Raw genomic sequence first — 16623 nt, 5'->3', positions numbered from 1 at the left:
CCTCCAGCTAACGCCACCCCCACAGTGATGAGAACGTTGCTACTTGTGTGAACGGAAACCCCCTTTCCAGGATGCAGAGGGGCTCCTACACGCCAGCACTGCACTAGTATCGTCTCCCAAATTGGGAAGGTATTGTAGCCTTTGTCCTGTCTATCAGATTGCTTTTGACTTGAGCGCTGGCCTTGCCCCAGGGACCAGAATTCATAGTATCTGGATGCCACTGGTTCCTGGTGGCTCTCACTCCCTTCCCTATTCCACCTTGTCCCTCCCCATGACTTGTCTACACCAGAAGCTCAGTTGAGAGAAGAGGCCCCTGAGTGCAGGCAGCTAGAGAGAGGGGGTCAAGTGGGTGAGCACAGGATCTTTGGCCTAACGATCCCAGGTGATCTCTCAAGTAACGTTATTTGGCTAGGTATAAGGCTACATTCAGTGTTTTCAACCCTCTTGTCTTGACCAAGTCCGGGGGCTCCGGACCTTGTTAAGTGTCACAGGTACGCCAGGTGTGGTGGCGAACGCCTTTAATCCCAGCACTCGGGAGGCAGAGGCAGACAGATTTCTGAGTTCTAGGCCAGCCTGGTCTACAAAGTGAGTTCCAGGACAGCCAAGGGCTATACAGAGAAACCCTGTCTCAAAAAACCAAAAAAAAAAAAAAAAAAAGTGTCACAGGTACTTGTCTCATTTAGAATGCTAAGTCTCAAAGCACAGGGACTCATATCACTTGGGCACCCTCCAGAGTGTTCCCACTCAGTAACTTGTTGATAGGATAGTACATGACCAGTTTGCTCCTGATAGCAAAGATGCCAAGTCAATGCAGTATTTTTTCAAGATACTCAGCGCAGGAGTGGAGCCAATATCTCAGTAAGGTCTCAGATGGAAACCCAAGGTAGACAGATAAGCTGAGCTAATCTGGCTTTGGGAGAGGGTCCCTACAGGCTCCTGTCTCCTCATCTAGGAAGGAGTCCAGCTCACCTCTATGGAAGCCTCCAGGTCCTAAAGACCTATTTGAAAACTGGGTTTGGGGCTCTAAATCCTGACATGACTCCTATCTGTACCCTAAGTCACTTTCCCTTAGCCTCAGTTTCTCGTCTGGAAAAATGGGCATGGCAGTATCTCATTCGCAAGAGTGAGGATTTAAGCTCTCGCACACACTCAGCATTTAGCAAAGCAGGCCAGTCTCGTTGCTAACCATCACATATCCATTTTATTCCTACGGACGTCATTTCCCAAGGGCAAAGAATGGAATGTCCGATGGAAGCAGTTCCTTGGGGACCACGAATATCTCCAATTTTAGCGAGAAGTTACAGGAGTCAAAAGTCTTTTCCGTACATAACCGCCGTTCTTTGGACATTTTGTTTTCAAAAATAAAGGGCACAATGACAAAAACATCCCTAACTGTATTTTCCAGTCAGAGCGGATTAAGATTCTGTGGACGCTAAGATGCCCTGGGATAAATCCTCCTCCTGGACAGTTCACAGAAGGGCAGCCTCGTCTCTGGCACTCAAGGTGGGAACTGCCTCTTGTATTGCTGGTCAGACCTCAGTCTCGGCACTAGCATGGACCAGCTATGTAAGCAAGCGACGTTTCCAGCCTCTGTCACGTGGGATTCCTCCTGCGTCACGTGGGATTCCTCTTCCCCCTGCAGGTCTGCCCAGGGGCTGGGGTTCTGGGAATCCGTTTGCCTGAGAAGCTTTTCTGACCTTTACCAAGCACCCAAAGGAAGCTCGGGTTTTGTTCTTTATATCCGCCTGGAAAGGTTCTGCGAGATAGCGGCGGCGGGGGGGGGGGGGGGGGGGGGGGAATGAACAAATATGGATTAAACGGATTCATATGTGAATTGCCAAAATGCAGATTTTGGCTAATGAACCAAACCTGTTGTTAACTAAGATCTAATCTGGTAGAAAATGAATACACACACACACACACACACACACACACATTCTTTCTTTCTTTTTTGGCGGGGAGGGGTTGAGACAGGGTTTCTCTGTGTAGCCCTGGCTGTCCTGGAACTCATTCTGTGGACCAGGCTGGCCTCAAACTCAGAAATCTGCTTGCCTCTGCCCCTGAAGTGCTGGGATTAAAGGCATGTGCCACCACTGCCCGGCATATATATTATTCTTATAAAGAAAGGGTCAACAAACAAATTGAGTTTGATCTACACGGTGGAAAGAAGCAATCCTGAAAAGCTGACCCCTGACCTCTACACTAAGACTAGCACACAAAGAGTGGGGAGATAAAATTAACTCTAAAAAAATAACCGTTTTTAAAAAATTAATTTATTTATTATATGTAAGTACACTGTAGCTGTCTTCAGACACTCCAGAAGAGGGAGTCAGATCTCGTTATGGATGGTTGTGAGCCACCATGTGGTTGCTGGGATTTGAATTCCGGACCTTCAGAAGAGAAGTCGGGTGCTCTTACCCACTGAGCCATCTCACCAGCCCAGAAAATAACCTTTTAAATTATAAAATTGCTAGAAAAATTTTTTTCCGATCTAAGAAATGCACTGGTCACCTTCCCCTCAGGCATAAAGCCCAGATGGTCGAGTCTCCTTTGGATGAATCAAGGATGGCTGAGACAACACGGTTAAGACCCTCAGTCCACATGCCTTCTGGTCTCCCCTTGGCCACAGCCAGCTTCTTTTGTTCCTCCAGGTTGATGGCTCCTTCAGCCCCACACCCACGGTCTGCCCTGCCTTTCCTGTTGCTCCTGGCTGACTATCCTTTTCTTTCCCGTTACCCTCTGTTGCCCCCACAGAACTATTCATATCTGTTTACTAGCTGTCTTGCTTTTCTCCTGTTCTTCCAATCCTTTCAGGGCAGGGGTTGTATCTAACGTCTTTACCTCCATATTTCTAGGCTCTGAATTTTAGGTACTGAACTGCTAAAAGCAACCCAGTCTGTAAACAGAAAAATGGAATTTTAGTAACTACAGTTCGGGTTATATGACTTAAGTTTATGGCTCTCAGTTTTGACTCCCAGCAACATTTAATATTAACCATGACCTTGAGAGGAAATGGTTGTCACAGTCACGCCTGCCTTTCTTGGTTCTCGCTTGTCTTTGGGAACACCTGCAGTCTTGTCAATGACCCTGAACCAAAACACTGCAGTCCTGAACTGTTTGCTAGTTTTGTTCTTTCTGTGTCCTGAACCCACCCCAAGGCAGTGGGGTCAGGATAAGAGCGTTGTTTACAATGATGGAGTGCATAGCTGGTACTCAGAGGTCTATACTCCTGCCGACAGTCAAACTGAACTGTGAACTCCGAGGTGTCTTTGTTGGGCTTCCCTGGATGGAGGGATTGTTCGGGTGTCTCTGTGGTTTACAGCTGGTTGGGAACAAGTCCCTGAGGGGGGCAGAACCTGTGCTCTCTCTCTCTCTTGCCACCATAGCCTCTGCCTGCTGCTTCTGCGCCGGGCCCTTGCTGCACGTTCAGCCTTGGGGAGGAGCTTATTTTGACTTATAGACTCCTTCCAGAAAATTCCCGGTGGAAGTCCTGTGACCCTGGGTACCTCCTGCGTTCTGTTTAAAAATCCCTGGTGGTGGAAGTCATGTGACCTTGGGTGCCTCCACCGTCCTGTGGCTCAACTTTTAGTGTCCGTGCCCCCCCCCCCACCCCTTCCCCGTCTCCATCCTGATTCCATTCCCCCTCCTTTGCTGGCTCCTGGCTCTACCAGACTATAAGCGTTGGGCTAGCCTTCAGCTCTGTTCTAGCTTTTTCTTGGTCCTCAGTCTCTTGTAGGGTAGTTTCGCTCTTCTCAGGGCTGCTGATATCATCGATAGTAGATGATCTCCGAGTTCATTTTCACGGCCAAACTTCTCCTGAGTGCCATTTACATAAACACCCTCCGAAGCCCAGCTGAAGATCTACTGAGGACTTGAAGATTAAGAAAGCTGTTTAAATCAGAGACTTGTTTTGTTTGGGTTTGAGGTAGGGACTCACCGTGTAGCCCAGGTTGGCCTGGAACTCACTATGTGGATGGAGCCTGCTTTGAATTCACAGAGATGCTCCTGGCTCTGCCTTCCAAGTGCTGCTGGGAGTAAAGGCATGTGTCACCACGCCTGGCCTTTGTGTCTGAGCTCTTGATATCACCCCAGAACTGGCCTCTACTAGTTTTCTCTGTCTTAATAGTTAACATGAATGCTCTGAGCTGCCAAAGCCTGTAGCCTCAGGGTTAAAGCATGCGCTCCAGGGTCATCTTTCATTTTTCTCTCTTCCTCACATTACCAGTCCTTCTGGTAGCATATGCCACTGGTTCTGTTTCAAGAACAAATCTCCAACTCCGGGCGTGGTGGCGCACACCTTTAATCCCAGCACTCGGGAGGCAGAGGCAGGTGAATTTCTGAGTTCAAGGCCAGCCTGGTCTACAGAGTGAGTTCCAGGACAGCCAGGGCGACACAGAGAAACCCTGTCTCAGAAAAAAAAAAAAAAAAAAAACTCCAATGCTTCTGCTTCCTTCATTTTCTCATTTTGTATGTATATGTATGTATATGTGTGTGCATGTATGTGTGCATGTGTGTATGTCTGTATATGTGTATATATGTGTGTATACATGTGTGTATGTGTGTATATGTGTATATATGCGTGTGTGCATGTGCATGCATGTGTATGTGTGTTTTGACATGTATGCACTACAGAGGACACCCTTCAATGATGGTCCTTGCCTTTCACCTTGTTTGAGAGATGTCTCTTGTTTCCTATCGCATATGCCAAGCTAACTGACCCATAAACCTCCAGGGATTTTGCACTGTCCACTGCCCCCTCACTATGGATGTGCTGAGATCACAGGAGCACTCCTGGCTTTGGTGGGTTCTACGAAGTCCTCCGACTTTTACAGCAATCACTTTACAAACAGAGAGCTCCCCAGCCCTGACTTTAAATCAAGAGCAATCCTTATGTTCCCTTTTGTTGGCTTCGCCCTGTTAGCAAGTGTGAGATAGCCAGGCAGACTCTATCCAACCATTCTTAATTTATTATGGGCCTGCACAGAGAGGACTGGCCCTTGCTTTCCATCAAGAATCAATTGGCCAGGAGTTGGAGGGATGGCTCAGCAATTAAGAGCACCAACTGCTCTTCCAGAGGTTCTGAGTTCAATTCCCAGCAACCACATGGTGGCTCACAACCATCTGTAATGGGGTCAGGTGTCCTCTTCTGGTGTGTGTCTGAAGAGGGCATTGGTGCTGTACTCATATGCATAAAATAAATAAATTTAAAAAAAAGAATCAATTGGTCAAGGGGCTTTCTGCATAAGAGACCTGGAAGTCTCTGCAAAAGCTGTGTTGTGCTAGGACATATTACCACTGCCTAAAAACCTTTACAAGTAAGATTTGCTATGCGGTAGGAGTGAGACATTTCCTAATTTCCTTTCTGTTTCTCACAAGTTGGAGGCAACTATGCAGACCTGTAAATTATCATTATTACACTTGACTCCAAAGGAGCGAGAGGAAAATGAAAGGAATTGACCTCAACTGAACAAGCCCTTTGTGAAATCTGACTCTGCCTTTGGTGTTATCAGCAAGGTGGAAATGAATCTTCCTTTGGAATACAAGAAAGCTCTGCGACACAGCCACACGCGCTGCACATGAATCTGTGCATCCCACGCGACAATTCCTACATTCTCACAAAAGTCAGTGTCTCCCACCGAAAAGGACTTTTAAAATAGTTATCCTCTCCTAACGCCCTTCTGGTCAGTGTGTGTGGGAGAATTAAGGACAAAAGAGGGAAGAGAACCAGTCTAGTATTGTTCTGAATACCAACTGGTGAATAATTCAATTACATTGTTTACAGTCCAAAAGGCGCTAAGAGTCCTTTGGCTTCCTCCAGGGCCTTCTGAGCTAAGGATGTGGCTATGGTACTCAGTTCCCCACAAATTATATTACTGTAACTGTCCTGCAGGAGCAATGATGTTCTAAGACACCTGGCCCCCTCCCTTTGGCTATCAGACTGTTGAAACAAAGAACCCCAAGGAATTGGAATTTCTGTAAAGAACCTCATGACGGTAAAGGGGGTTGGGGGGGGGGGAGGTAAGGCTGACGCTGGTGCCAGCCAGAGGAAATGAAGCTTATCTCCAGGAAAGAGAGTTCATAGCCCTCTGTGTCCCAGAGTTCTTATCTTGGTTCTGGTTCTCCCCCACTTTGCTGAGTTCTGTAATTTGAACGTCCTCTTTTCTATGCTGGTGTATAACACATATGTTTTCATAACACATTTCTGTGCATAGTTTCAAGAGAACCAATCTAACATTCAAACTGCACTAAAAGGAGAAATAAAAACTATTGTATATAAAATATGATGCCAAATTATAAAAAGCTCTTGAGATGACTCTGCCAAAGGCAAAGAGAAAGTCAGTCACGGACTGGCAGGATGTGAAAATGTCTCTCGATTAAGCCAAGAGCAAAAAACAATGTAAGTTGCTGTCAATTTATCTACAGCCGAGTTCCTGAAAAGTTCAGTGTAAGTTAAAACTGTGAGGGAAGGTTTTGTACATCAACCTTGTTTTGGATTTAGACACTTGATAGGACTCTCATCTATGGAAGTAGTTAACAACTGAATGGGTCAATCTTTCCCCATGTGTGACTGTTCCATGCTTCACCCACCTCCCACAGTCTTGAGCTGAGATCCAAACTTCCCTTCATTTTCCCCAAACAACCTCCAGGGGGTGGTGCTGTCCTCAGTGAGAATCCTCTTTAGCTCAAGGTCTCACGCTCAAGATGGCTGTCCCCAGACTGTGTGCTGATCACAGTCACCTGGTCTACAGAGTGAGTTCCAGGACAGCCAGGGCTACACAGAGAAACCCTGTCTTGGAAAACCAAAAAGATCCTGGCTATAAATGAAGCAAGGTAAGACGCTACTTTACTCTTTGGATAGCCTCTGTCTCAATTCCCACTTAAAATATTATACTAAAAAGCCAAAGGATGTATAACACATTTTCTTACATTTGAAAAATGCTTATTTTCAAGATCCACAAATAGTTTCAGAACAAGGTTTTGTTAGATTTCTTAAAGGGAAATGCCTACTAAGTTTAGCTGATTTTAAATCACACACGTGGACAGTGAAAGTCCAAATTCCAAGGTTTCAGGGTTTGTTCTGAGATTCGGTCCTGGATCTGTCAATATTTCCATCACTTTATACAGGAGCTCAAGCAAATTGGTTTTTGGGAGCATGTTTGGAAAATGAGCAGAATGTGAAGAAAAACATCAGTTGAGCCCAAATCTTACATACATGGCTCACACACCCCTCCCAACACTCCAGGAGAAACCACTATCTTAAGCCTATACAGTCAAGGGCAGGAGAGTGTGAGAGAATGTAAGCTCACTCTCTGCCCTGTGGGAGCAAGAATCTAAGCCAATTCTGGGGAGATTTCTGGACACCTGAGAAGGCGCACAGGCTCCAGCCGACCTGTGGAAGTAAGTTCCTGGAGAAACAAACAAGAGAAATAAATTCTTCCTTATGCTTCAACCACAACGAAAAGCCACTGCGATGATATCATAAGCAGTATTTTAGAGTTTCTCCCCTTAATATACATTTTTTTGAGAAATTATGAGCTAATAATAGATCAAATTTTTTTATTACTTTTAAAACTTGTGTACAATCCACGCATGCCACAGTACATAAGTGGAAATCAAGAGACAACTTACAGAGGTGGTTTCTTTCCTTCCAGCACATGAGTCCCAGGAATCAAACTGTCAGGTCAGGCTTGGCAGTAAGCACAGTTACTAACCGGTCAAACCATCTCACGGGCCCAATTTTAAATCATCTTTAAAAGGCTGTGTGCGGTGCCTTGCAAATGTAACCCCATCTGTGTAGGCAGAGACAAGAGGATCCCCAGGCTCATTGCCAGCTAGTCTTGCCAAATAATGGCGAGCTCCAACTTCAGTGAAAGACTCTGTCTCAAACATAAGGTGGAAAGCAATAGAGGGAGACACTCAGTGTTGCCCTCTGGCCTCTGTATGCACTCACACATGCACGTGCGTACACATGATTCAAACTCAAGTTTGCTACTCTTCCCAACACATCCCTCCCGTCTCTTTAGAGAAGCATTTTGCCACAGCTGGCAATGGTCAGAGGGTATTGAGTTTATCTGTAAATCTTTCCTGTTATGTGCAGTGCTGTGGTGAACATCCTCACAGCTAAGACAGCAATGTCTGAGCACAGGCTTCGGAACCACGGTGCCCACCCAAGTTTGACTTCTAGATCCTCAACTTTGTAACTACTCTCACAACTCCATCACTGTGATAGCTGAGGTAGGACCACTTAGGCAAGCCTGTATACTCACTCTATAGTAAGTTCAAGGCCAACCTGAGCTAGTTCAAGGCCAACCTGAGCTACATTTAAAACCCTGTTTTACTGGGTGGTAGTGGTGGTACACATCTTTAATCCTAGCACACAAGAGGCAGAGGCAGGCAGATCGCTGTGAGTTTAAAGTCAGCCTGGTCTACAGAGTGAGTTCTAGCCTACCCAAGGCTATAGAGAAACACTGTCTCAAAACAAAACAAACAATCAAAAACCCTGTTTTAAGATGGGTGTGGTGGTGGTGGCACATGCTTTTAATTCCAGAACTTGGGAGGCAGAGGCAGGAGAATCTCTGTGAGTTCAAGGCCAGCCTGACACAGTGAGCTCTGTTCCAGAACAGCAAGGGCTACCCAGGACAGACAGACAGTGAGACCCTGTCTCAAAATAACAAACAAAACAAGCAAGGGGCTGTAAAGATGGCTCAGCGGTTAAGAGTGCCGACTGCTCTTCCGAAGGGCGAAGGATGTGAATTCAAATCCCAGCAACCACATGATGGCTCACAACCACCTGTAATGAGATCTGATGCCCTCTTCTGGGGTGTCTGAAGACAGCTACAGTGAGCAAGCAGGGCCAGAGCAAGAAAAACTGAAGACAGTTACAGTATACTTATGTATAATAAAGAAATAAATCTTTTAAAAAAAAAAAAAGAAAGGAAAATAAACAAAACAAAACAAAACAACAAACTCCAGAGCCAAAACCCTATTTCAGGAAACCAAAAACAAAACACACCCTCCTACAAAAAGAAAAAAAAAAAGAAAACCCACCAATCAATTGTCCTAAACTGGTTTAGTGAGATGCAGATGGCCAAGCCTGAGAAATTAACTATAAATACATTTGTATCTGAAGGAGGATTCCTGATAACAAGGGACAGATGAGGCATGTCTGTGTGCTCAACAAATTATGCAATTCATGAACACACACACATACACACACACATATCCACACACACACATACACACACATACACACACACATACACACACACATATCCACACACACATACACACACACATATCCACACACACATACACACACACACACACACACACGCACACACACACACCACCGACAGTGAATATTGTGCCCTGGTCCACTTGGTACTGCTTTTCGTTTTTCACCTAAGATTTTTCTACACCATGTCAACAAGTTTTAAGGATGCCTTCAAAACCTAGAGTCAAATATGGCTCATCTACTATGTCTAAATCTAGGTTAAAAAGTAAATTTGTGCTCAAATGTGTAGGTTTCAATTTTTTTTTTTAAGTAAAAGTTCAGGGCTGGAAAGATAGCTCACTGGTTAAGAGCACTGGCTGCTTCTCTAGAGGACCCACATCAAGTTCCCAGCACCCACGTGGAAGCTGCTATTGTTGGAACCCCAGTTCCAGGGAGATATGATGCCCTCTTTGGATTCTGTAGACAAAGCATGCATGTATACTAAGGCATGTATGTAAGATATGTATCGATGGATTTATATCATCATTTATAACAGTATCAGAAAGTATTCCAACGTCCCAACATGGAGAATGACTAACAAAACACACATAATCAGAGTATAAAATCAAGATTCATCAGCTGTCCGAAATCATATTTCCTAAAAATAAATAATAAAGTAGTGTGCAGTGGGGAAGGAAGTAAAATTCATAACTGCAATAATGGAAACATGACGGAGACTCACAAAACCCAAGGTGCACTGGTGCGCTTGCCCAATTAGCCATTATTTCCTCATCTGGGTGAGGCTGCCCATATTAATAGCGGTAAAAAGTAAATAAAGACAACCAGGGTAAACCCCATGTGCTAAGTACACATACCTCACACCGGAGGGCAAATGTCCGGGGAGAGAGCGCCATGAAGAATCACTACACCTCAGTTATCACTCTAAAATTCAGGGATACCTTGGCAACCAGGTGCCAATCATAGGTGTACAGTTTGACCTACCCTGGAACCTAACGGTAGATTTGGGATTTTTTTTTTCCCCTAATCCAAGTAATTACTTAGAGATGCATTCACAGTATAAGTATCTGGCTGCTGGTGCCAGCTTTATTTCTTACACCACAGTCCCTTCATCCTTTAACCACTGACGCGCATACAAGGTTAAAGACAAAGATCAAGTACGTCTACTGGCTTTCATTCACTCTTCCTGAGATTTGAGTTCAGGTGAGCAGGCGGCTCGCAGGCGGACAGTCTCATACATCTGTCCTAAGAACCTTGTGTTTGAAAACACAAAAGCACACAAGTCCTGTGGTACTTGGACTAACAGCATCCCATCACCTTGGTAGTTACAAAATGATTGAACAATAACAGCAAGTTAGTTGCGATGTACATTTCTTTTATATTAATTAGTATTCTTAGACCTTCTTTTTCTGTTTGTTTTTTTTCCGAGACAAGGTTTCTCTGTGTAGCCCTGGCTGTCCTGGAACTCACTCTGTAGACCAGGCTGGCCTCGAACTCAGAAATCCCAAGTGCTGGAATTAAAGGCAGGCACCACCACTGCCTGGCTTCTTAGATCCTTTAAATTTGCTCTACTCTAGCCCTTGGAGAAATTATTTTAAGAGATTCAATCTGTATGCTAATTCAAGATATAATTTTCCGCATAACTAACCTCCATAGTTGAGGTTTGTGGAGATCAGAGGATTTCAGATTATTTCCTTTTTTAAAAAAAAAAAGATTTATTCATTTAATGAATGAGTACACTATTGCTCTCTTCAGACACACCAGAAGAGGGCATCAGATCCCATTACAGATGGCTATGAGCCACCATGTGGTTGCTAGGATTTGAACTCAGGACCTTCAGAAGAGCAATCAGTGCTCTTAACCGCTGAGCCATCTCTCCAGCCCTTAGATGATTTCTGACACCAACTCTGGCAATGCTGCTTCAAAATTAAGCGTCTATTACACAGTCAAAGCCGTTTTTATTGCATTTTTAATATTTCTCTGTAATACAAGAACTGAACCATGACATTAACAGTTATGAGAAGTGACTGGTTGCTTAGTAATGTGGTTACAAGACTTCCAGTCGAGTCAAGAGATCAGTGCTAAACTGCAGGTCAGAACTTTTGAACACAACTTCCACAGCTGAGCCAAACTGCATGGAATTTAGGGCTCTTTCATGCCAGGTATTAAGTTTTCTGGTAACCACTTTTGTGAGAATCAGCGTAGTAACAAAAGATTAGGAAATGATGCTAGCTGCTAAATTTATTTGCCCCACCCAAAATGATCAGGTGCGGGTCCTGGCTAAAACTTCACCCTCTGTGGCTAGCAGGTTAGGTTAACGATACAATGCGGAACACAAATGAGGTCCTGAGTTTTATCTCCAGGAGCTAGCTAGCTAGCTAGTTAGATGGATGGATAGAATCGCCATCTAGGTAACTCGACCAAAATCCTTAACTTCTTGGATCCCCATCTACTCTCTCCACTAAGAATATATAGTTTCAAAATTAAAGCAGACTAAGTGATACATTTGCAAATGCTAAGGAGATCATTCATTGCGACTTACTACCAAGCAGGTGTATCCTTCAAAAACAGCCTTTAAATATAGACCTACATTTTCTCATAACTTTAAGCTATCAGGTTAATCACACATGTGTAGAACTCCACAAAAGTATGGCACTGTCTAGTTTTAAAATGACCTGAGGAATCCGTAGTTAACAGTCACAATCAGTATGCAAGGAAACCAACAAAAAGGGAAACTGAGGAAGATGTTTACCCTGAAAAGGAACGAAGATACACCTCTCAGATAATTACTTCCCGATCCCCAATGGCAATAAAACAGAGGACTAAGCGACAATGACTCTCTGTAGAGAAACGACAATATATATATATATACAGTTCCTCTTACCGCTCTCCAGATGTAACAAAATTGAAAAAACAAAACAAAAACAAAAAATCAACCAACAAACAAAAGCAGGAAACCACTGACTGGGCAAGGTGTGCTTTACCTGCGTGGAGCGCGTTTGGAGAGCCTCACCAACAGGGGACCAGGCGCTGTCGTTCAACTTACTTTTGAACGCGGGTTGAGGGTTAGGGACGTGCGCAGGAGGCCACCTACCTCTCACAGATTTCCCGATGCTGTGCAAGTGCGTGATCGAACTGTAGTTCTGAGCCACGCTCTTTAGGAACGCCTCCATCCCTTCCTGGTGGTGATATCGGAAATCCAGGGCGGCCACCACGGGCAGCAGAAGCCCCAGCCACAGGCGCGCGCGGTCCATGTCCTAGAGATGGAGGAGAAGTGAGCAGCTGGGTCCGCCCCGGAGAAGCGCAGGCATCGCCAGCCCGGAGTCCTCTCCGCCCTCGGGGGCACCTGAGCTCCACGTTCCCTCCTCGGAGGAGCCAGGTGAAGGTGTTCCCACCGGAGCCCCGCAGCCCGCCCGAGTCCCCGCAACAGCACCCTTCCGCAAATCTCACCAGTACCAGGCGCGCGTCTCCGCCCGCCGGCGAGCGCCGGGCGCTCCGGGGAGTTATAACCCGGACAGAGGGGCGGGCCCCGGACGACACGCCCACTGACACGCCCGCTTCGCGCCGCTCCCGCCCCGTGGGGCGGGATCTCCGCCCTAGCTCCCAGGACAACGTGCGCTGCAGGGTATTGAGGACAGTGAGCGAGCCTGGTGGGCGGTGGGGCGTGACCTGTTGGAGCCCATGTTGGACGTGGGGCCTGCCCTCCGCCACCGCGGTCCCGGGAACGCTGCGCAGACGGTGCCCATGGTGGGTGGTGGGCGGGCCACCTGGAGTCCAAGCTGGGCCAGGCTTTCAGCCCTGTGCTGCAACTGGGGAAGCCAGGGAGCTTTCAAGAGAGAACGTGTGTGTGAACCTTACGTGTGCCGAGTGTGCGGTACAGGAACATGTCCAACAAAAGTGTTTAGTACACAGCATTTGACTGAATCAGAGTTAAGTTTGTGACCAACTCGCAGGACAAAAGCAGAGCTGCTGTCGTGGCTGCTCCGTGGTCCTCAGGCCAGTTCCGGTGCTTCTGCCTAAAATTCTGCTTTCTGGGTGGAGGGGGTGGCCTGTGTTTGCATTAAAGAGAACACAGATCGTGACTGGTGAGAAGTGGGTTCGTGACAAGGGGCCATCATGTTCTAAAGGGCACCACACGCACAGTCTCTGTCCCATGGATTTACATACACTGTTAAAGAAACACCGGCTCCTGCAAGGGTCTGGGGCAAACACACTCTCGGAAAACTACCGATTTGTTATAACACATCTTGAACAGACTCTTTTTAAATAGTGACAGCAGGGACCATCCCAAATTGAGGGGATGGAATTTTCTTCCCTGTGTACAGAAGGACAGGGTTTTTCTTAAAAGGTTCCTTGAGGGTAAGAGAGATCACTGGAAGGGTTAAGATTCTTGGGCTGCGAATCTGGCTACCGGAATTGCAGTCTCAGAAGCCATCTAAAGGTAGAAGGAGAGACGGGACTCGGGACTCCGCTGAGCTGTTCTCTGACCTCAACAGGCACAACGTGATTCTTGCTGCACCGCCCCCCCCCCACCGAATACATACATACGACTAATAAAAGAATTAATGTTTTAAAGCAGAGGTTCTCAGCCTGTGGGTGGAGACCCCCTGAGGACTTACGGACTTTCACAGGGGTATCCTGAATAACAGATATTTACTTTGCGTTTCATAAGAGTAACAAAATTACAATGAAGTCACAACGGAATGGTTTTATGGTGGGGGGGGGGTCAGCACAACATAAGGAAATGTATTAAAGGGTTGCAGCATTAGGAAGGTTGAGAACCACTGTTTTAGAGGTTTAAGGGGGGAGGGACACAGTGGAGAACCTGGGGTGAAGGACTGCCTGCCCTCTCTTACAAATACAGATGGTGTAAAGTTATGAGGTCTGAGGGATCTTCAAGGTCTCCTGTGATTTCAGGCAGTAAGTCCTTCCTCTGATCCCAGGGCTATGTGAATTCACTGTGCTAGGTGTACTAAGAATTCTGTAAAATGGCAGTCAATCTAACGCCTCGAATAAGGTTGGTAGGCACATTGTTAGAGCCATGACGGGTTTATTAAATAAACCTAGCTTAATGAATACATCTTTAAGGAGAATTTTCTGACAATCGGGAAACCTTAACACAGCGCTTAAATTTTCAGACATAGCTGTTGCTGTGCTAAATGTACTTCCACCACGGGCTTGGGAGAGCTTCTCCTTCCCCCGATCATGGGTTGAAAGAGCTGAAAGGAAAGGAGAGGGGTGTGGCTTGGGGGCAGCCACCGAGTTTATGCAGTTATTATGTGGGACAGGAAGGAGATGAGCGAGATGAAGAATTGTCTCACTAGAGATCACGGACTGCTGCAGAAGTAAACGGAAGGGGTGTCACTTCCTGGAGCACAGCAGCACTTCTTAACCTGTTGGCCATGAACAATCCTTTCACAGGGGTCTCCTATCAGATTACGTTTCACAATGGTAGCAAAATTACAGTTAGGAGGTAGCAACGAAATAGTTTTATGGGTGGGAGTCACCACAATGTGAGGAACTGTATCAAAGGGTCACAGCATTGAGAAGGTTGAGGGCCACTGCTGTAGTGAGTGGCTCTGTGGCTGGAGACTGGGAGATGGTGGCTTTGTCAGTGCTGAGATGGATTGCCCACCGTATTCCGAGAAAACGAAGGGGTGAGAAGAAGTTGCACTTGCTGCCCTGGAGGTTGACATGTGGCAAGAAGGACTGAGTAGGGAATCAGAGGGCTGGGGTCCTGAAGGTTTAGCACTAGTGACCTTAAGTGTGATCTAAGGACAGTGATGTCACCTGGAGCATGCAAAAATTCTGGTTCTCTCATCCCATTGCAAGCCTTAATAGAGTTCCAGAGATCCGTCCTACATTCGGGTGTGAGATGCACTGCTGGAGAGGAAGAGAGGAGGAGAGGAGGAGAGGAGGAGAGGAGGAGAGGAAGAGAGGAAGAGAGGAAGAGAGAGGGAGAGAGGAAGAGAGAAGAGAGAGGAAGAGAGAAGAAGAGAGGAAGAGAGAGAAGGTTGCAGAAGAATAAACATAAGCTGGATAGAGGGGAAAAACTCAGATTTATGGTTTCAGAGGCAACTTTTCTCCCCCCCCCATTTATTTATTTATCTATCTATCTATCCATCCATCTATCTATCTATCTATCTATCTATCTATCTATCTATCTATCTATCTATCTATTCACTTTACATCCCAATTGTAGCCCCCTCCCTCCTCTCTTCACAGTCCCATCCTTACAAATCCCTTAACCTATTCTCTCCCCTCCCCTCCCCTCCNCTTCTCTTCTCTTCTCTTCTCTTCTCTTCTCTTCTCTTCTCTTCTGAGGAGGGGAAGCCCCCCCTCCTCCCACACCCCACCTTCAGTATCACCCATCTCTGTGGCATCCAGTAGTAGCAGGACTAAGCACAACCTCTCCCACTGAGGCCCAACCAGGTAGTCCAGTTAGGGGAAGGGGATCCAGTAGCAGGCAACAGAGCGATAGACAGCTCCCCCACCCCTGCTCCAATTGTTAGGGGACCCACATGAAGACCAATCGAGGCAACCTTTCTTATGATGAAACGAATAAAGTACCGGAAGTCTAATGGTTGACAACTTGGCAATACAATAGCATATGGATTCTGTATGAGTAGATCTGGTATAAAGTTTACAAGAAAAAAAAAAGACAAGTAAGGCGATATGGTTTGCTTATGAATGTCCGCAGAGACTCCTGTGTTGAAGGCTGCTGTGTGTAGCAGTATTTAGAGATGCGGTTTTGGAAAGCTGCTGGGATCTTGACGGCTGACCTCAGTAATGGACTGACCCATTGTTTGTGAATAATTTGTGGCACTATTTGGAAATGATGATAACCTGGTAGAGGAGGAGGAAGTAGTCACTGGGCAAATGACTTTCGAGGATGTATCTTGTTTCTAGCCTTTCTGCTCACTCTCCACCTCCTGCCTCTAAAGAGGTGAGTGGCTTTGTGCTGTTTTGTTCCCATGGTGATCGGCCTCACCACAGAGTCTATGAACTGAAACCTTTGAACCTTTGAACCCAAATAAATCTTTCTACCTATAAGTTGTTTTTCTCAGATGTTTTCTCATAGCAACAAAGGCTCGTTGACATACCAGAAGACAGAACTAACAGCTCTTACAAAATCAAGAGTGGGCAACTGGACTTTAATAGGCAAGTCTTAAAGCAGCAATGTAAACAGCCAATAAACAGAGTGAATGTTACCAACGAGGCTAGCAAAGAGTTACATATTTAAAGGGAAAGGTAATGCTTTGTTCTGCCAATCAGTGGGCAGGATTTTAAAAAGATTGGCAATTGCCAGCAAATGGATAGGACCTGGAGACAGGGTGTGTATGTTCTTTCAGTAAACAGTTATACTTGTGTGTGTGTGTGTGTGTGTGTGT

The 16623-nt window shown here is 46.0% G+C and overlaps 1 protein-coding gene across 1 annotated transcript in view; it reads right to left on the bottom strand.

Annotated features, from left to right (window-relative positions):
- Cpm (carboxypeptidase M) overlaps window positions 1-12700 on the bottom strand; it is a 50853-nt gene extending 38153 nt beyond the window's left edge. The window contains exons 1-2 of the mRNA XM_021175295.2: window positions 12683-12700; window positions 12327-12489 (exon numbers count right to left, since the gene is read on the bottom strand). Of these exons, the coding sequence (XP_021030954.1) occupies window positions 12327-12486 (160 nt within the window). The 5' untranslated portion in view covers window positions 12487-12489; window positions 12683-12700. The remainder of the gene's footprint in view (window positions 1-12326; window positions 12490-12682) is intronic.
- Window positions 12701-16623: the final 3923 nt, after the last annotated feature.

The sequence above is a fragment of the Mus caroli genome, chromosome 10 (assembly GCF_900094665.2).
Source record: "Mus caroli chromosome 10, CAROLI_EIJ_v1.1, whole genome shotgun sequence".
Taxonomy (NCBI): domain Eukaryota; kingdom Metazoa; phylum Chordata; class Mammalia; order Rodentia; family Muridae; genus Mus; species Mus caroli.
This window is presented reverse-complemented; position numbering and strand designations above follow the sequence as displayed.